Source organism: Spermophilus citellus, assembly GCF_964194105.1.
Source record: "Spermophilus citellus genome assembly, chromosome: 11".
Taxonomy (NCBI): Eukaryota; Metazoa; Chordata; class Mammalia; order Rodentia; family Sciuridae; genus Spermophilus; species Spermophilus citellus.
In genome coordinates this window covers 76,594,779-76,615,846 of record NC_138192.1, presented here as the reverse complement: position 1 = coordinate 76,615,846, position 21,068 = coordinate 76,594,779, and the positions used below count along the sequence as shown (strand labels likewise).

At 38.2% G+C, this 21,068-nt stretch overlaps 1 protein-coding gene across 5 annotated transcripts in view; it reads right to left on the bottom strand.

The window, feature by feature from the left end:
* The window catches only part of MAP3K20 (mitogen-activated protein kinase kinase kinase 20), a 181,490-nt gene that overhangs the window by 34,658 nt on the left and 125,764 nt on the right, over window positions 1-21,068 (bottom strand). For 4 of the 5 annotated variants that reach the window (XM_081260661.1, XM_081260660.1, XM_081260662.1 and 1 more), the window contains exons 11-12: window positions 14,949-15,084; window positions 5,551-11,322 (exon numbers count right to left, since the gene is read on the bottom strand). In XM_081260661.1, the coding sequence (XP_081116787.1) occupies window positions 10,942-11,322; window positions 14,949-15,084 (517 nt within the window). In that variant the 3' untranslated portion in view covers window positions 5,551-10,941. Of the gene's footprint in view, window positions 1-937; window positions 1,078-1,172; window positions 1,204-2,991; window positions 3,037-5,550; window positions 11,323-14,948; window positions 15,085-21,068 lie in introns of those variants that run through there. The other variant, XM_081260663.1, reaches the window with a different exon arrangement.

The window sequence follows — 21,068 nt, the reverse complement described above, 5'->3', positions numbered from 1 at the left end:
GATCAATAATATTGCTCACAGGTATCTGCAATTCCTATTAGATTTGATGAACTAAAAACCACAAAACCAAACACACAAAACCCAACCTGATTCCTAAATGGCAAAAAAGCAACAAAAACAAAAATGAAAGTAGAGGTTTAGTTTGAAATTATTCAGGACTGAAGTTTTGGGGGAAACATTAGGAATTCCTGAGTTCAGTGGGGCATTAGAATACACATGTGTTGATGTCTATTCCAGGTGACAATTATGAAGATTACAAAAGCAACCACACATTCCCATGACTTCAGGTTACCTCTCTGGCTTAGGTTCACTCAGGCCACGCACAAGTTCCAGTCCCAGAGGGACTCCTAACGGATATTTGGCTTCCCCAGCATGAAATGGATTAAGTGGCCTCCTGCTAGTGCGGGTGTGGTGCCATACTGCTTGGCTCACAGGTCCTCAAGCACACTGAGCTTTCTCCCACACCCAGGCCTTGCCACAGGCAGTGTGCCTCTCCAGACGTCCTGCCCTATCTTTCACCTGGGGAACACCTACTTGTCTTCAGCTGTCAACTCCTTCATCACTTCTTCACAAAAGCCTCCCTCATCCCAACCCACCTCGCCTGTGTGGCATTGCTCAGAAGTCATTGCATCATGATTGCATGAAAACTGTTCATCTTCCCCACTAGACTAGGAACTTCCTGAGGGCACAGGAGTGATATGAGGGTACACCCAGGTCACACCTGATGTGTGATGGGTTAACGTGTCTGTGGTGGGATTATCGGGGGGGGGGGAGGGGAAAGGGGGAGCAGCTGAATATGGACAGATACAACAAGAAGCATTTCAGCTGTAACTCCAGCACTGACTGTTTCTACCCCCAGCTGCTAACACCACCTGCTGCATGCATAGCAGGTGCTCAGTAAATACTTGTGGATGGGATGTTTTTCTTTGCAAAGTACCTTAAAATGAATGATGTGTCCTTTGGAGACGATGCCCATGTCTTTGAAGTCTTCCTCCTCCAGCAACAGCAGTCGCTTGCCTGTGATGTTGTTTTCCTTAAACAAACTTGCATAGCCACTCATCTCCACTGAAGAGTCACCTGGGGGAAGCGGGGAGACGGAAGAAGAGGTTAGAATAAGTCATGTCCCCGACAAAGTTAACTCCATGAATAAAAAGGTAACTTATTCCACTTGCCTTTTCTGACCAGCTGCTGAACCCAAAAATACTGTGAAGAGAGGACATACATGGTTTGGAAAATTCACACACAGCATTTTCAACAGGTGAAAATATCTCTAATTCCTGGCTCAGCCACAAAGGTAAGATGGGAGAGTTTCTCTGATTTTAAAATCTCAAGCTTTTAAATTGGAGCGATCCCTCCCTTTGTGGGGCAGTGGAAGGACTTCCTTGGGAGAAATGTTAAAATGTTTTCAAGAGGGTGGTTAAAATGATTTTTCCACAAATGTGCCCATGGTCTCTGGACTGCCCAGGGGCACTATATTCAGGAGTTGTATGAGTATCAGGGATCACACAGCAGTGCACAGAGAGATGCACAGAATGAGTCCTCTGTCCTAGGCCTGTCTGGTCATGACACAGCCACGTGGCCCTGGACAAGTCAAAGCATGGAGTTTCCTGTGTGGAGTGAGGAGGCTAGACCAGGGAACCCTTATCCTTTTATCTCACTTGGCGCCTGATCACGCTGGCCTCTGACATTACCTGGGTGAAGGCACATAGACAGAAGGCCAGGTTCAGTCCCTCTGACTCTCTGGGAAACCCTTGACCCTGAAATTTTATTTAAATGGCCTAGAAACCACTCAAACTCAGAGCAAAGACTAAAAATAACTGTTGTAACCCAAGTGCTTTAAAAACAATTTCTTTTCAAAGCAGAGGGGCCAAGTTTGCAGCTAGGGATAAAGAGATTATGTGCAGGCTTGGGAATAAAGGAGACCCTAAGTCCTCTTTCCGTGGTAAGCAGGGTTGGCAGGAGAGTTAGTGTTACTGGGGCTCAGAACCTGAGAACTGGTGCCAAGTTTCCCCCCTTGCAGGAGCCAGAGACAACCTAATGCTGAAAGTTTTACTTCAGAGGAATACAAAGGGCAGAAAGGGAAATGCCCTGGCCCACAAATCGGGTTGGGCTAGGTGAGTGGAGCTTCTGAAAGGGATCTAGCATCGAGAGTATTCTTGGAGGCACTGGGTCTATTCCCTGAGATGGGGTCCAGCCTGTGAAGACTATGCTCTATCTTTATATTTTTCTTCATTTAATGATGCCCTCTAGCTTGTAAAACAGACCTGGACAGGCCTAAGTCCCTGAGGGCTCCGATCAGGAATTCTCATACCTGTTTTGTCACTAAGGAAACAGATATGGAGATAAGTAGGATTGTTCCTCAGGGTTTCTACCTGGAGCGTGGTGCGGAAGACTTCCTTTGGACTTAAATATTCTGCCCGCATCCTCTCAGCATCCTCTCATCCTGGAGCTCCTCTGGCTATGGCTGCAGAGGATGTCTGAGAGCACTGTGTCCATTCCTCCTGGGGAAGGCCAGAGCAAGGATGGCAAATATGAAGCTGTCACTTTTGAGCAGGCCTAAGGCGGGAAGGAAACCCAGTGCAGGGGAAATCCCAGCCCAGCACTGCCTTTACTAGATCCTTCTCCACCATGGCTCAAGTCCATACCTGGCATCTTAGGAAGGTTTACAGTCAAAGTTTTTCCAAGAATGTTCATTTGGTTTCCTGGGTCACTGCTTTAATTTTATTATTGGTACTTATTATTATATTCTGGAGTAGTTTCATGACCAATGGGAAGGTGAAGATTTAGAAGATTTGAGGAGACAGTAGCTTGTCTAGGGAGGCCTCACTTTCCATTATTATTGTATCAAAAACAGGGAAAAATGAAATTTGTCGGCTTCTGATAGTTAGATTTTCCTATGGCCCAATTCCCTCTAGTTGCATTTTTTAACTTGTGGACAAAAATGTGAGATACCTGCCCAGGTGCACTGAGGCATTAACAGAAGCAGCTTACCACGTCGTCTTCAGTCCATGCACCAATCTCAAAGGAAGGCAGCAGCTGCGTGGGAAATATGAATGACATGAAAAAAAAAAAGTAATATCCTCATCTTTTTGGTTTAGCCTCTCATCTTACTCGGTTTTCAGTGGCTGCTCTGGCATGGTTCCTCCTGCAGGTCAGGGTGAATGGAAAGCAATTTCCCTGACCTTACAAGGAAGTTCTCTGTTCTAGGGATTTAGACCCCAGAAGCCAATAATGTGTATCAATCTCTAGTAACAATCTGTTGCATTTTGGGAGCTGTTTAGGGGGGGATTTTCTACAACTTGGTATGTACTTCTCTTGGTCCTTAGCACACTAGGAATGGTTTTATATCCTGTAACAAAGCTTCAGCAGCTAAGGAATTTTTTATGTTTACCAGATACCAAGACTTCCTCAGAATTCTCAGTCAACATGAGGATCAATTTATCAATGAAAATTCCAAAGCAAGCACTTGGTAACCAGATGACTTATTATGCCTATTCTCAAAGGCGGAGGGAGGTTTAAGTGTTTAACTGTATCACTTGCATTATATTCTTTAATACCAAATATCAGGATCCAGGGAGGAAGTAAGACATGCAAAACTAGAACTGTTCTAAGAAACCCAGGTGCAGAGTTGCACTAACATAGACTAAAACACCTCTCTTCCAGTTGCACAAGCACGAAGGAGACTTTCAGCCCACACCATTTTCAGCCCAAAGAGCTTCCTGTTCAGTGTAGGCCTGATGATCACAGTCTAAATAATAAATGATTACCTAATTAAAAAAAAATCTGTGTGTCCTATGGGTTGGATTAGAGCTCAAGCCATAATGCTTGGCTTCTTCACAAGATAACATGTCAAAGTGTCACTAAACCTGTTACAAATCATAATTTTTTTGTGGATGAGTTGAAAAGCAGCAGCTGAATTTGGTTGCTTTTACTATTAATGTTAATGACCAGAGGGTGGATTATTTAATCTTTCTAACCTGCAGGTATTTATTCACATACTCAAGACTGCTGGGAGAGGCACAGCTCCTTCAAGAGCTTATAATAGAACTAAAGGTGAAACAAGTGTGGATGATATGTGGGACAGTCCAAGGCCACCTTCACCATTGTTTATTCAGTACCTAGAATACCAAACCATACCTGGTACATTTTTGTTGAACCATTTTGTAGAATGAATAAAATTGAAGGCTGCATGTACTGAAATGCTGAATTCTCTGGTATGGAGTTTAGTGTCTGTGGTGTACAAAAGCCAGTGTATTAGCAAAGGGTTCCATATGTATCATGGGGGAATGGAAGGCACAGGGGCTTGAGCTGGGTGCTGCAGGGCGAAAAGAAGTGATTCCAGAACAAGGCAAAACCCTGCGGGGGCCAGGAAAAGGGAAAGAGGGAGGATGGGTGTGGCATGTTCGCCTAAGTGAAGATTCTGGGAGCTCACATTTGGAGGAAAAAGGGGGAATGCAAAAGATGGGAGGGGGTGGCAGCAGTATGCAGAACAGGATTTTTTTTTAATTCTATAGGTTAAAATCAATATAAATGTGTAGGTTTGAGTAATATAGACAAGTTGCAAAGACACAAAGCTTACACTTCAATCCAGACTATTCTATGTATACTCAGCTACCCTCCACGTGCTTCGATTACCTCAAGGAGTATCCCTTCCCTCCTCTGAAACACTGAAGTTATGTAGGAATCATCCAACACACTCACCTGCTAAAACAATGTGGAGAAGAGAAAGACTCAAGGGATTGAATCTAAGGCTGAACTTGATCAAAGAAAATACATGACAAGTTTTATTTCTTCACAGTGCAGCTGTATCCAGCTGCAGAAATATGTCGTTCCTTCTCCCATCATGGACACAAATGTGAAATAAGGAACTTTTCTCATTAGTTCAAGAAACACCAGGCTGCATTGTGGAAATATTTCCCTGCATTGAGGCCAGCTTTTACAGGAAACGGGGGCATGTGTGATGTTTTGATTTTTGTACAATTTCCAAATGTGCTAAATTAAATTGAGAAATAAGTATTTTTTGAATAGAAAAAAGGTTGCAAGTGAAATAACCAACATCTTTGGTTTGAATGTCAAAGGAGAGTGGAGTTCTCTGAGGAGGGCTCAGCCCACACAGTGCCAGGGAAAGACACTGGACTGGGTCTGACTCATTCCAGCAGGAGTCCTTGCATGAGGCACACAAAGATCAGTGAGAGGAAGCTGGAGCCAGGCGCTGCTTCAAGACGGTTTGAATTTGGCAAGACAGGGGATAAGAGTTAATGATCTCCAGCCACATAGTGGCTTACCATTTCCTTTATGTTTTCTGTACCTTGTTAACATATCAGTGTATCTGCTGAAGGATGAGTTCTAAGCCTTTCTTTCTTTGGGGATAAAAAAAAAATCCCTCATGACTGCCCCATCACTTTAGAAATTCATTATTTACACTCCAACTGACTTCAGGAGAAAAAAGCTAACACTCATGTGCATGTGTGTGACAATGATTCCTTCAAAGGATGTTGGGAATCCACTTTAACAAAGATCTTATATACACAGCAACACATAACAAAGGGATTTACTGTCAAAACGTTTATTGCAAAATGGAGTCTTAGAACAAAGGAAAGCAAAGTAAAGTTCACATCAAAATGAAATGTATGACACCAACTTGGATTTCTGAATACATTGTGGAATTTTTGCTGGAATATCAAATTCCAACTATGAAGGCAGTAACTGAATAGTCTTACCACACGAGAGTAAAATTTAATCTTCCATACAAACATTATACACGATATTTGGCATATGACTTGCGCAGAATAACAATGTATTAGAATAACTAAGAGAAGGTTTTTGTTAAAAAAACAATAAAGTGATAATGCCATCTATTCAAAGCTCACACTCAAAGAATATAAATATTTTCTATCATTTAGTACAAAATTTTTAAGAGTGCAAAAGCAGTATGTGCAGTGTATCATATCTAATATTAAAAGATATATTAATCTGCACACGATATAAAATAATTAGTGTAAGTGCATGAAGTAAGTAATCACATGCCAGAAAGTTCCTCACAGGCAACAGAGTTCATGTGAAGCTAGGGTCTGAGAAAATGACCAGCCCCCAGATTTCAGATTTTCTGATAGACCATTCATTTTCATCATAGAAATACTGCACCTAAAGTTTTCAGGCTATGCTACAATCAGATGAATAGAGCAGATTCACCTCTCTGGCAATGCTTAAAATCTAAACAGGAAAACAGTCTTACTCAAAAGCAGCAAAAGGTGCCTGATCATAGAAAAATTATGCTCTCTTATATATGTGTTATAGTGAGACACTACTAGTTTTACACAGCTAACGAGTGTAGTGGAACAAAGATCCAAAGAAAAATAGTGTCAATATTTAATTTAGACTGTTTTAAAACTGTCTTTTATAAAACTCTTATCTCTCTAATAAAAACTCTGAAAAACAAAGTTATGTACATAGTAGGCTAAGAGAAGTCATTCTGGGTCTCTCCTAAACCCTTCTCCTACCTCCAATTCCTTTGATTTTAATGGGGACCAAGTTTGAGTATGTCAGTTGGTGTTGAAGTCTAAAAAACCCACTGCATGTTAAAACAAATCACTCTCAATATTTCCAGAACATTAAAAACAGTTGTGCTATGTGCCTTCAAACTCTTCCCACTGGTTATTTACATAAAATATTAAAATGTGATTTTGCTTTAAAAAATATGCTGTTAGGAAAAGGGCCTTTTAAATTAATCTGGCAACTTCTCAAAGAACTATAACTAACATAATGAAGACTTTTTCTTTTTATATATTGTGGCATCATTGATCAGTATAATGGAGAGTGCCCCCTCTGCCCGCCCCACCATGAAACCATTTCCACAAATGGTGGATCTGAGATGAAATCACAAAATTTCGATTCTGTAGTTGTTGTAATTTTTTATACATTTATTTTATTTATTTTTATGTGGTGCTGAAGATCGGACTCAGTGCCTCACACATTAGGCAAGCACTCTACCACTGAACTATAACCTGAGCCTCTAGTTGTTATAATTTATTTTATTTCCATTCTTTCTTTTTTGAATTTGGGTAATTTCATTTGGGGAAAACAATTAAGAGGTGGAACTCTAAAACCGCCAGATCTAATGAGTTTCCTACTGGGGAAGGGAAGATGCTATGGAGATTGTGGGCAGAATTCTTTACAGGGTGGGAATGTCCCTGGCTTGCAGGATTTTCCCAGTCTTGGCAGGAGTACTATGTACCGCCCTGGTTACTGTGACAACTGAAAATGTGTCTCAGCCCCAACCTCCACTCCAAACACCATCAGGTGACACACTGCTGCTCCAGGTGAGAGCCACTGGTAGGGTGTTATCAAATTCTACATGCTCAACTTTGTGACTAAAGAAAAAAAGGCAAAAGGTGATACATTTTCAATTGTATGACTCTGACAATTATTACAATTTAGAGTTTCAATTCTCATTTTGAATCTTTACATTTCTGTTTCTTTAACTCGTCTCTTTAGAAATGTACATTTTTGTTAAGAAACGAACTAAGTCTAATACTGATAATTTGCCATTTCAAAAACTGATCTGAAAAGTGAAATTTGAAGCTGTACAATTAACATCTTTAGAAATTCTACACATGGTTAATAGGCATTTCTTTTTAAAATTAATAAAATTAGCAATATCTAAAGTCTTTTAAATAATCTTTCTAGACAGAATGAGAGCACTGCAAAATTCTGTTTATGTGATTTGGATTTCAGGGATGTTTTACCATTTTAAAACCACCAGGACCCTGATTTGGAACAAAAAGTTAAAAGAGCCAAAGCCATATAGTCCAATTCCAGATGAAGAACAATTTTGAGCCAATTCTGCTGTATCCTAAATCCTTGCAATTTCTTAATGGCACATGTTTAGAATCCAGGACTATTATGTTCCTCTGGAAAGCACAGCATGTATTCACTTCATACTATTCTGAATATTTTATAGTTTTCATTTGACTTTTATTCTCTCAATTCAATTGGTCAAGAAAACTTGCATTTTGAATAAGCATCCTTTATTCCTAATTCTTCTTTGACACTTGATTCTTCTGTAACGTACTACATGTCTTTCCTTAATGATAATACATTATATTACTAAGCAGAGTATTGAGCTATGACATCTTTGGAATATTGGTGAGGAAAATGGCAGCAGTTAAGAGGTGGGAGAAATGCTATCTAATTAATGATAAACCTAGGTCTACATACAGACTCCTATAACTCTCCTTTTTTGGTCCTATTTGGCTGCTTTTAATGCACCACAACTTTATTTATAATCACATGGATTTATATGATAATTAAGAAAATGTCAGTTTCATTCTGTTTATATGTTCTAGATTTACCCTGGATTGTTCTTAAGAGGTGGTAAGGTTGGTTCACATTCTTACACAAGATCCTGCCATGCACAGAGATGTCCTGGCTTCCTCAGTTTTGCTCAAAGTCACCCATCACTGGGGCATTTCCTGACCACACTTTAAAAACCTCAGCCTCCTCCACTAGCCTTCTCCTCCTTCCTGAATCATTGTTCAGTGAACGTTAATGTATCACATGATGCATTTTCTCTGCTCATAGCATGTATGCTCCATGAGTGCAAAAAGCTTTCTTCCCCTAGCTCTTCCCCAAAACATTACCTGCAACAGAGAAGGGGTTCAGTGAATATCTATGGAATGAATGGCTTTATTTTTGCCTGGAAAAGGTCTACGAGCTTTTACAATCCCACACCTTCTGCTCTCTCCTTTAGGTTCCTAGGGACCCTGAAAAGTGAGGAGCTGCAAGGTGTCTCTTCTGCTCCACCAAGATGTTCTGATTGCATGGCCTGGCTAGTGTGGGGAGCACTTCTCTGTCTCTGAGCAGACAGGCTGCCCATGCATCTGGATCTTATGTGAACAGACAGAGGAGTTACAGCAGAGGTGTGAGGACGACCCATCTTCCAGGGCAAAGGTTTACCTGCTCATTCTGTATATGCTCAATTTGGTGGTGCAACCTGCAAACTACACCATCTGGGGCACCTGTCAGGGCTCAGAGTTTCCCCATGAGCAACTGAATTAAATCAGTTTGTACAGTTTTCATTCTAAGAATATTCTCTTTCTTTCCTGAGAGCTACTCATTTTTAATTTTCACTTCATGTACTAAGCAGAATCACTTGAAATTGACAGTTCAGTTTTCCAGAAGGTTACTAAAACCACTTATTTTTCAGAGTCTTTTCACTGGCACAATTAATAGGAGCTGACATTAACTGGCCACTTACCATGTGCTTGGTATTGAGTTAAGTGCCTTATACATATTATTTCTTTTAATCCTCATGACACGTCTTTGAAGTAGGTTACTATTATTCCCATGTTAATGATGAGCAAACAGGCTCACAGAGATTAAATACTGTGCCCAGGGTTGCACAGCAAGTAGAGACCTACAACATTTTACTAGTGATTTCTCCCTATATAATGGTCAGTGGCACAGCACACTGACCATTTGGTAGAGTTTTTAGTTCTCAATGGGAATTAAAAGAACATCATAGTTCAAGTTCTAAAAGACCCTTTTATGAATATACTTAGAAATAATATTAGATAATATCCATGATGACATTCTTTCTTTTAACTTTAATATAATAAACTGCTAAAAGTAGTTTTGTTTAATAGTCAAGTTTAATTTGACTATTTGTTTAATTGTCTGCTTTTCAATTTAGGTTAGAAAAAACTTGGTTCTTTTGCTTTTCTTTATCTAGTTACAATTTTAAAAATGGTGTTTTATAATTTAAATGAGCTCTGACAAACCTATGACATCATTCTGAGTATATCTCTGTAGCCTCATATTTAGAGCAGCACCTTTGTCAATTTCTCTGAAATACCAGCATCACTGAACAGGTTTAAAACAACAACAACAACAACAACAACAAAAAACTACTCTGAGAAACTAGATTGGATATAGAAAGCACCCTTCAGAATTTGCTTATACCTAAGTAAGGGTGACTTATCTTTGCTTTCATTTTAAAACATTTACTTTCTTCTTTAAGATATCGATACATATATTTTGAATTCAGTATTAAGACACCCCTCTGGAAAACCAAGAAAAGGTCATGCAGAGCACCCTTACTGGAAGTGAAGAGCAGGCCGGTGCTTAGTATGTGCTTACCTGGGAGTATCCCTTTGGGACAGGTGCCTCCCCACACTCCCTTTCCGTGGATAAGCCTTATATGATGGTGTGTTGTTGTTAAAGTGCTTCCTGGGTTAGCTCTGGTATGCAAGCTGCCACCTACTGTTGGCTTCAGAATAGAGTATCTACCTTCAAATGGACTATTGAAAACAGTTCCCAGGTAGCACTTTGAGCAGCTGTGCTGTTAAGTATTAAAGATTCTTGGCATTTAGGTATTTCTGAAGAAGCATTTTCTTACAATCTTCTTTCATGTCAATCTTTTTGCGGTTGAATTTTATAGTCACTATCAATCATTTTTGACGTTACAATACATTGTCATAAGAAAAAAAAATGTAATATGTTCCAGAAGAATCAAGTGTCAAAAAAGAATTAGGAGTGAAGGGTGCTTGTTCAAAATGCAAGTTTTCTTATCTAAGTGAATAAAGGGAATAAAATAAAGTCAAATACAAACTATAAAATATTCATTAAAAAAAGAAAAAGCCAGAATGTCATTAGTTTAAAAATACTATATTGTATATAGAAGCATAAATTTCTATAATCAGGCACTATATTTGCTGATTCATAAATATATCTTTTTGGTTTAATCATTCCCCCTTTCTATAAGCAAAAATCAATCAAAAGTTAAATAGATAAGGAAATGACTGTCCTGTAAATGTGATTGGCCTAACAATGCAGTGCTTGATTTTCTGCCTCCTTACTGTTATTTATGCAGACTGAGAGAACAATTTTCTTTCCTTTTTTTCTTTCTGAACATTTCCAACTTTAATACTTTGCTTTCTGCTTTCATTCACTATTATTATCCATGTCATTCTCCTCCTCCTCACCGTCATCATCATCATCGTCACCTTCTGACAAGTCAAAATCACTGAACCCCAGGGCCATGTTGACTTTCTTTCCCCTTCTCTTAGATGTGGTTTTGGAAGAATTCTGCTTGGCTTGCATGTTTATCTGCATCCCAGAATGCAGCACAGCTCCTGCTTTGTTCATTGAGAAGATATCCCCAAAGCCCATCAGCATCATGGCCTGCAGACTTGGGTTCATGCCATGGCCCTCCCCGTTACTTGCTGCTGTGATCTGACATGACATCTCTGCACTGTTTGACTCCTCTGTTTTAGATTCAAAGTAAGACTCCTCAGACATTCTTGCAGCAAGAGGCAAGAGAAGCTATCAAAGGGGAAGAAAGGACAGAAGTAAAAAGAGAAATTAGGACCAATTTAAATAAGAAAATAGATACCACAAAATTAGTTGGTACTACACAGGAAGTAAGTGATTAGTGAAATCCATGAATGTAGGGAAATAGGTGAGAATTTAATTAATGGCAGATTTAGCTCCAGCATATTTGCCATAATTTATGAATGACAGAGTAAATCATAAACAAAAGTTTGCAAAGCACCCAGGAAACAAAATTTCAAATGGACAGGAAGAGGCAAGTCCTCAGCCTTCATTTTGCTTAAAACAAAATAGTTTTTGAAATTTCTCTTAATTTTTCCCAATTTTACTTCCACATAGAAACATTTAGTAAACCATCAAAAAAAAAAAAAAAAAAAAAAAAAAGAAGAAGAAGAAGAAGTTAAGCAGACACAAAATCTCAAGTAAAAAATTAAGAAACTCTGTACCAAGGAAGAAAAGCTCAGAGGGTATAAAATCAGTTCTGTTCTCAATGTAGTTCAAGGAGAATTTGAGTAGTTAATTACCTTTTAAATTGATTTAGTATTCTGACTATGCACTAAAAATGAGCCTAGAATCCATGTGCTTCCTTGTATTATTTACTTCAGGCAGATGTTATGTAGTACTATTTGTCCAAATTATTCAATAATTTATTTGTGAATAAATTCTAGAATGTGTCTAACTTTTCAGTTCTACACAAGTATGTAAATATATGTGAAAATGGGGGGAGGGAATATTCATTTAGATTACTGTTTTCTTCATCCTCAAATATTCAAGTTTCATCCTTTTAATAAAACTTGTTTTCCTCCCTAAGAATTCTCTTTTGCACAGGTTAAAAAATGTTTTTAAAAAATCTTACATAATTATTTTGGACAGCCAACCTATTCCCATAAATGTTCAGTCATATTCATACCAGAGTTAGGATATATAAAATGTTCCAGCCTCCTCTTAAGAAATAAGCAAATGAAGGCTTGTATTTCTGATGTGGTTTAATATGAATAAGTTTATGATCTACAAATCACCTAACTCTTGGAGGACCCTGACTTTCTGGGTATAAAGTTACCCAATACTTAGTACCAGTTTCTTAGTTTTTAAACTGAAGTTGGATCTGAGTTGTTGTTGTTTCTTTTTTTAAACAGCTCATTCTATTAGGAAGACTCCCAGAAGTGTTAGTTCAGAAATAATTTAATATAATTCAGCTAAAAAGCACCAGGTATATGGAAGAAAAAAGTTGCTTTTGATCCTTAAATATTGGAAACAGGATGTGATTTCCCTTGTTGGCACCCTTCTTGGATTCTCAAATTTATTTTTAATTATTAGATCCTCTCAGGAACTTTTGGTTGCTTATTTATTTTATTATTTCAGAGGTCTTTCCTCATGTTATGTTAGACACCAAAGATTTCTTTTTGCAAATGTCCCTCAAATAAGATTTTATTCCTAAAATTTTACAGCAAGCTACAGTAGTTAAAAAAGAAACATCATCCTTATTTATGCATAGAGAACTCATCTTCTCAAGTATCTTTAACTTTTAATTTTAGAAAACAGTGTCCCTGAAATCAGTTCAATAAATGGTTTTTATGAAGTTACACAAACGTTAAAGTTTTATAATTAAGACGAGGCTACATACAGAAAATCTCAGCTTCCAGCCACTTCCTTTTTCAAAGATTTATTTTATCTTTCAGTAATCTCATTTAAAGCCAACTAGAAACTGAAGTGAGGATAAAAGAAAACAGCTACTTATAAAATATCTGAGCATAAACTTTCTTTCCTTCAGAAATACCAGCTCTAAGCAGAGGAGACATTAAAAGCAGGTACTATAAAGAAAAAAAACTCAGACCTCATAAGTAAGAAAAGCAAAGGAAATCTCACTGAGATTGTGCTTCATGCTGTCCATTGTTAGATGGTGGCCCTCAGAGCAGTTCCTTTACAGAAAGTTTTCTGGAGTTAAAATGCAAGCATACATCCTACTGAGCACTCATAGCGTTTTATTATTTATTACACAACTATGTTACTAATAGCAATAATGTGTGCAAGGCAGCCCATAATTTCTTAGCAAAACTGATGCCAATAATTCAAAGAAAGGTTCCAAAGCATACTCTAATAGGTGGTTTAAAGTTTTTTTTTTTTTTTCTTAAAATACTACATTTTAGAAAGAGTCAAGCCATGCAGTGCTTTAAGATTTCAATGCATTTGAAAAATAAAACAAAAAAATCCTCTCAGGCTTCAGAGGACGTGCTTGCAGGGACAAGGGCCCATTCCTGCTCCTGTCCCTCATCAGCCTAGAAAAGTAGAGGTAGTACTTTCCCTGGGGTAGTGCTTTCTAGTCTGCCTGCCAGCACCAATTCAACCTCATCAGGAAACTTCCCTCTACTCCTTACTTGAAAACCAAGTGAAATCTAGAAATTTAGAAAATGTACCTTTGTAATGTCCCAAGATAGTCTTATGTATAGCTATTAAACTCTTATTTTGGGGTCCACTGGATTATAAAAATCTTTTTTAAAAAAAGTTAAATTTGATAATGGACATTTAATTTCTTTGTGTTTTCATTTTTGGATATCAGGTTGCTTTTCTACACAAGTTGGAAAAGAAGACAAACTATTTTACTCTTTAGACATTGGGAAATATTTGCAACTGGGCACTGACTGCTTAATGAAGATTAAGACTTATAGAAAAGCTTTTCAAATATTTCAAAAGGAAGAGCATTTAGAAAAATTGTGCTTTATATTTGTACTATGAACTGAAATGCATTCATTCTGCTGTCATGTACAACAAATTAGAATGAATATATAAATTAAAAAAGAAGGGAATTTAAGTTATTTGGTATAATTGTCATAGCAACTATCAAAAATATAGAAATATAAGTTTACTTTTACTCTATCATTGTGATTTTGAGTGGGAAAATATTTCCCATTAAAAGTCCTGGAAAAACAGATAAATTTGTACTTAGTTGCTAGAAACAAGTCATTTAAAACAGAAAAGAATGCTGAAATCTGCTTAGACTTTAACATATTATGTTAGAATGTAAGCTCAAGGCTAGTGTGTACATAGTAAAATCCTTAAAAAGAATTTTTTTTTCTCTAAATATAATACTTGGGAAAAATCAAGACTCTTCCTGGATATAGAATATACTAGAAGCATATCCTAAGCTTTTCTAATATTTTGCTGCCATGGTCATAACACTAAATTGAGCAAGGAATATTAACACCATCAGGCTAGTTCTATTTTAGAAGAAAAATGTGGTTGAATTGTGGCACAAAGACTTTCTTAGCTACCTTGGAGTTAGTTATTAATTACTGATGAAGTTGATAAAGAGTTAATCAGCATTTAGGCACATGTTCTGGGGACCTAACAGATGGTGTGAAAATACATCAGATTTTATTTTTGTAAGTCTAATATACAAGCACATGGAGAGAATAACATTTCTTAAGGAAAAAGCCAGAAATAGGACAGGACTTTTCTTTTAAGTTTCTGGCATTTTGATCATTTATACTAGTTGCTACAAATGGAGGCCTTTAGCACACAGGCGTAAGGCAGGAAGTGAGGAGGAGGCAGGACAGGAGAAGAGCTGCCATGCTCAGCCACATTCTAATGCTGCACGTGGGAAGCCGGGTGCGAGTACTCACCGGGGTGTTAGACTGCTCTGTCAGTTTTTGCTCCCACATCTTTAACCGTCTTTCCCGTTCCTTGAGCTCCTGCTCTTTAAAGCTGAGATCACGCTCTAGTTTCTTTAGTCTCTCCAGGGTTGCTTCAATTTCACACCTGCACAAGGACAACTGGTAAGTCTCAACTCTACTACAGGGCCCATCGGAATGCTCATCAGAGTAAAAGACTAATGCGTGTGTTTTGAAGTTGACCAGGAAATAACCAGGGAAGCAGGCATCTTCTATATCCTTAAAAATCAACAGGTAGCTTCTGGTTTGGAAAAACATGCTCAAAGTATTGCAACAAAGCATCAAAGAGTCGTGGGATGCAGCATAACCTGGAGCTGGTGTCCTAGGCTAGTCGTTAGTGAGTGCCTATAGTCAGAGAGCTGTTTATAGAGTTTATAAAGCACATTACGTATCTCATCTTATTCCCAGAACAGCCCAACAAACAGTTACTAATTTGTATTATGGATGGGAAAATGACACTCAGGTTAGGCTATCAGTATCATACTGTTGGCAAGTGATTGAGATGGCACTTTAGCCTACCTGTGGCTGAGCAACCCTAGCAATCAAAAGATTAATCTGACTCAGCTTCCTTGGTTGGAGGGGTGGTGGTTATAGCATATCAAGACTCTATAACTTGCCTGATCCTAAGAATTACCTGGGCAGCTTGTTAAAAACAACAAAACAACAAAAGCACAGATTCCCTTTCCTTGAAGCTCATGACTCATTAGACAGGGGGCTGGGAAGGACTTGCATTATTTGATAAAAACTCAGGAAAGTCTTTACAATCAGGTAAGTATAGGACACTGTGGGCCAGAGGAGCTCTGATGATCTCTTTCTTTCTTTCTTTTTTTTTTTTTTTAATTATTTTATTGTTGGTTGTTCATAACATTACATAGTTCTTAACATACCATATTTCACAGATTGATTCAAGTGGGTTATGAACTCCCATTTTTACCCCGTATACAGATTGCTGTGTCACATCAGTTACATTTCCATTGATTTACAAATTGCCTTTCTAGTAAAGGAAGATTTCTGCTTCATCTCTCTGGGCCCACCAACCTCACACTTGGAACAATGTGCCCAGTAATAGAAACCTGTTCTTCACAGCAAGGGAAATTGCTAACATGGCTTGGCACAAACTTTTTTCTCCTGTAGGGCTGTCATGATGTCTAAATTTATGCTTGGAGAACTGGAAGTTCTTTCCTTGAGTTTCTGAAGAGCTGGTAAGTAAGCCACAGTAATGAGGGGATGAGACAGGACTGGGAGAAGGGGAGAGGGAAGGGGAGGCCAGGAAGGAAGGCCCACAGAGAGGAAGACAAAAAGGAGGAACAGGTGGCAAGTGGGAAATTGGTGCCATGTCTATTGGCTTCTGAGTGCTGCCAACAGTTATGCCCCCGTGCCTTAGACTGCACCCTCAGGGAGATGGGGAGGTGTGAAAGGGAGAGCCCCCTGGTCAAAGTTAATGAATATGTGCAACCAAAATCTGCCTTTTTATTACCAGGGAAAATCAGAGGATGTGAGAGGCTTATTCTAATACTCTTACAGATAAGAACTTAATGAAGGAAAACAAGTGGTTTCCAGGTATTCACTGGCAAAGTCCAACTCAGGGAACAGTTATTGAGGTGGGTCTGGATGTGGGCCCAAGGCTTTGCTTCTCTGCTTGACTGAAAAGTTCTTCAGCTAGGGAGGCAGCAAGTAAATGCCACCCACAAATATCAACACTCTATCCCTTTCATTCATGCCATGTGAAAAGGCATAGAGAGAATCGCGTCACAGTTCCTAATAAGGCCCGGAAGCAGCAATATTTCAGAATCAAAGACTATTATAAAATCCAAATTAAACCACTGATATTTCTGACAAGGATATTATGCCCATTCACAGACAGTGTGCTTTTATTTTTCAAATGAGGGATTGAGGGGAAAAATCAATATGGAAAATGTTAGGATAAACTTTGTAACCCAAAAAGAAAAAAAGAAAGAAAAAAGCAAGCTATCTTCAGTCAGAGGTGGCAAAGAGGCCTCACAGCTGGGCATGCTCAGAGGTGAGATGGCAGTGGTGTGGGTCATTGGTCTGTACAGCTCTTTTTTCAAGCCAGTCCCAACTCTCCTGCCAGTGAGACTGATCTCACTGATGTTCTTTTCAGTCAGGGTAAATGGCCAACACATTCTGTTTCACTTGTAATTGAACCCAAGAGCTCATCTCAAGTTCCAGCTCTGGGAGCCCACTGCAGTTTTTTGAGCCCTTCTGGAAAAGAGATCAAAAGTTAAGTAAGCTGAAAATTGTGACACACAAACAAACACTGACTGAACAGATCTTCCTCCATCTGCTCCTCAGGCCCAGGTTCCCAGCTGTGTTCTGGCTCCTGTGCCCAAGGCTCTGAGGTTAGGTACCACAAGAAACTCAAGCCCAAGGACAGACACTGATCCCCTAGATGTTCCCTTTTTGTTGGAGTGTTGTTCTATATCAAGTGCATTTGTTGGTGCATTTATATAAACTTCCTGTTCTAAAATTATAGTTTAAGTGTCTTGGTTGGTGAAAATTTTGTGTTTTCTCTTAAACTAAACCCAACCAAGGTTGATTTCAAGTAGTATTACTATGAACAGGCAATGAACTGTAATTAACTTCTTTCATTAAATAGACACTTACTTTGAAATAAAAGATCTATTTGCCAAAATTATACACACACACACACACACACACACACACACACATATATTACATGATAAATATACATTAGTGTTATGTATCATATGTTTGTGCTAAAATCTAAGTTGGAACAATTACATTTTCTGATCTCAGCTTTTTGTTGGCAAGAAGGCATGTCACGGTGAGAGGACTTTGGTCACCAAGGAAAAACACAACAAACAGTGTTTTCCAGAGACATGGGTCTGAATGCTCACAACCCTATGTAACTCACTCGATGCAGACTGCCATCGTTTGTAGATAATCACAGGGATTAATAAAAACTGCAAACAGGACAAACAGGGTACACTTTCTGTTCTTAATGCTTACTGCCATTATTGCTCTTATGTTAACAGGAGGAGAATCAAGATGAGGGTTTGATGAACAGGGAAATGGCTGATACTAGATTTCTTTCTTATCATTTATTAGACCAACAAGAAGAACACAGTTTTTGTGGATTTTAATAATCTAGCTTTAAAAAGAATTTTAGAATCATTTAATTTTCCAAAAATAGATGTTCCATCTGGTCTATGTGTAGAGAAAGCTCTACCAGAAAACAATCATCTGCCAGACACACCACAGCAGGATTGGAAGCAGACTGCACTGTGACTCTCATTTGCTAAAATAGTCTTTGGACCCCAGTCCCATGGCTTTAGGCACCACACAAAAGTTGGGGAAAAGCAAGAAGTAGTCTGAATATGTTGTCCTTTGAAATACCCAGATGATTTGATAAAAACATCATTTTTTTCAGCATTTGGCAGATTGAGTAAGACAGTCTTTTTGCTGTAATGATAACCTAAAACAATCATGCCCTGTAATATGACTCGTAGCTAAACAGGATCCAGTTAAATGAATCCTGCGTGTTAATGGGGAGTTGGCATAAGCAGTGGCCACAGTCCAGCAAAAGCACAGTGCAGCATACATGCCGGAGTGGCCTGTGTACCAGACCCCCTGGTTCCCATTACAGGCTTCATCTCAGTACAGTATGATCTCGGCAAGTTATCCAACCTACCTGGGCTTCAGTTTTTGTATCTGTGATACAATTAGGGTTGCCATGGGGATTTAAAAAGATAATCCAAATGAAGTACAGGCATCTGGTAGGAACCTCATGAACAGTAACTGTGTTTATTATTATAATTGATATTATTCCCCATGTCTTTAACCAATTACCAAGTTCAGTAAAACAGCTCTAGGATTCTCAATCTATGGTTTGCTGGTTCAGGAAAAAATACACATTTTCTCTCCAGCCCTAAGAGCAGGGTCAATAGTTCCTGAAAGAGCCACTAAGGATGCCCCCTGGCCAACTGTATTTTCCAAAAACATACTGATATATTTTCCTCCATCCTCTATTATCAAATTTATTTTGCTCATTTTTCACCTTGAAGTATTCTTTGTTTGAGACAGGGTCTCCCTATGTTGCCTGGGATGGGTCCAACTTGTGATTCTCCTACTTCAGCCTCCTGAACAGTTAGGATTATAGGCATGAACGACCACACCTGGCCTGAAGACTTTAAAAAAATTAATCATTCAACTAATCCAGGCTTAATGTAAAACAAGTAAAAAAATAAAGATATACAAAAAGAAAGCACTCTTCAATAATCTCACTACCCAGTGATTACACTGTGGATTTTAAAAAAAATTTTTAGTTGTAGATGGACACAATACCTTCATTTTACATATTATTTTTATGTGATGCTGAGGATTGAACCCAGTGCCTTACACATGCTAGGCAAGCACTCCACCACTGAGTCACAACCCCAGTCCCAACACTGTGTTTTGTTTTTGTTTTTTTGGTAGTGGGAATTGAGCACTCCCCTACTGAGTCACAACCCCAGTCCCAACACTCTGTTTTTGTTTTTGGTAGTGGGAATTTGAACTCAGGGGCACTCTACCACTGAGCTATAGCCCCAATACTTTGGATTTTTTATTTTCAGGCTGGGTCTCCCTAAGTTCCTGGGCTGGCATGGAAATTGTGATCCTTGCCTCAGTGTCTCAAGTAGCTGGATTTATAGGTATAAACCGCCATGCCCTACAAAAAATGTCTTTTTGGTACTTTTTCTTTGTATTTATATACATACTATTAATGCACCTTTATTTTATAAAAAAATGGAATCATTCTAAACAAACTGGATTGTAGCCTCTATTTTAAAATCATTTGTCGTGTGTGTGTGTGTGTGTGTTTATAATGGTTCTGTTTTATTTAGTATATGGCAATATTATCATTTAAAAAAACTATTTCCATATTTTTGTACTTAAGACCACTTCTAGTTGTGCAATTCTAAATTAGGCTGCCTGAACAAGTGCCTATACATTTCTTGCATACCATTCCTGTTTATTTTCTTAGGAATAAAATCGTAGAGGTAGGACTTCTGGGACATAGAATAAAAATATTTTATAGGAATCTAACTGTCCTGGCAGCTAGTGTTTCCGCTGTTAGCAATGTATGAGAAGGCCTATAACACTAGGCATTTTCATAATGTGAATTTTTGCCAATCTAATAAATTATGGTTACTTGTATTTACCTGATGACTAAGGGAGGTTGAATATTTTTCATATGTTTATTAATCATTTGATTTCTTGTTTTGTGAAATGCTCTTTCATGTCCTTTAGTATATTTTAATTACATTGTTCTTTTAAAGATAGTAATTCTCTATCAAAGTGTTTTTCAGTGTACGGTCTGGGAACCTAAGAGAACTTTTCAGAGGATTCTTGAGGTCAGACTGGTTTTCAGAATACCTCTAAGACATATTTGCCTTTTCTACTCCAATTCTTTTATAAATGTACAGAGTATTCCAGGGGCATTATGTGATAGGGCCATAGGCTGAATTGAGAAGCAGGATTTATTATTGTTTTTGAAACAGATCAATAAACACATATTTTAAATTTTTCTCAGTTCTATTTTTGAATGTGGTAAATATTGTCAGATATGACTTAGACAAAATTTTTTTTAAGAGAGAGTGAGAAAGGAGAGAGAGAGAATTTTTAATATTTATTTTTTAGTTCTCGGCGGACACAACATCTTTGTTGGTATGTGGTGCTGAGGATCGAACCCAGGCCGCACGCATGCCAGGCGAGCGCACTACTGCTTGAGCCACATCCCCAGCCTAGACAGATTTTTTTGAAGTCCTCAATAATTTTTAAGAGTGTAATAGGATCCTGAGACCAAAATGTTTGAGAAGTACTTGGAAATTTATTTATGATGGACATTGCTTTTGGCCATATACATGTTTTGAATTTTTATTTTTAAAGGTTTTAAATTTACAAACATCAATTTGTTTTCTGATTTTGTTGGCATACTTTTAGAGATTCCCTATCTCAAAGGTATTGATACTAGTGTTAAAATTCTATTAATCCTTTGGGTAACAGATCAAATAGCATTTCCTTGGGGAATTCTTTTATTATATCCCCAGA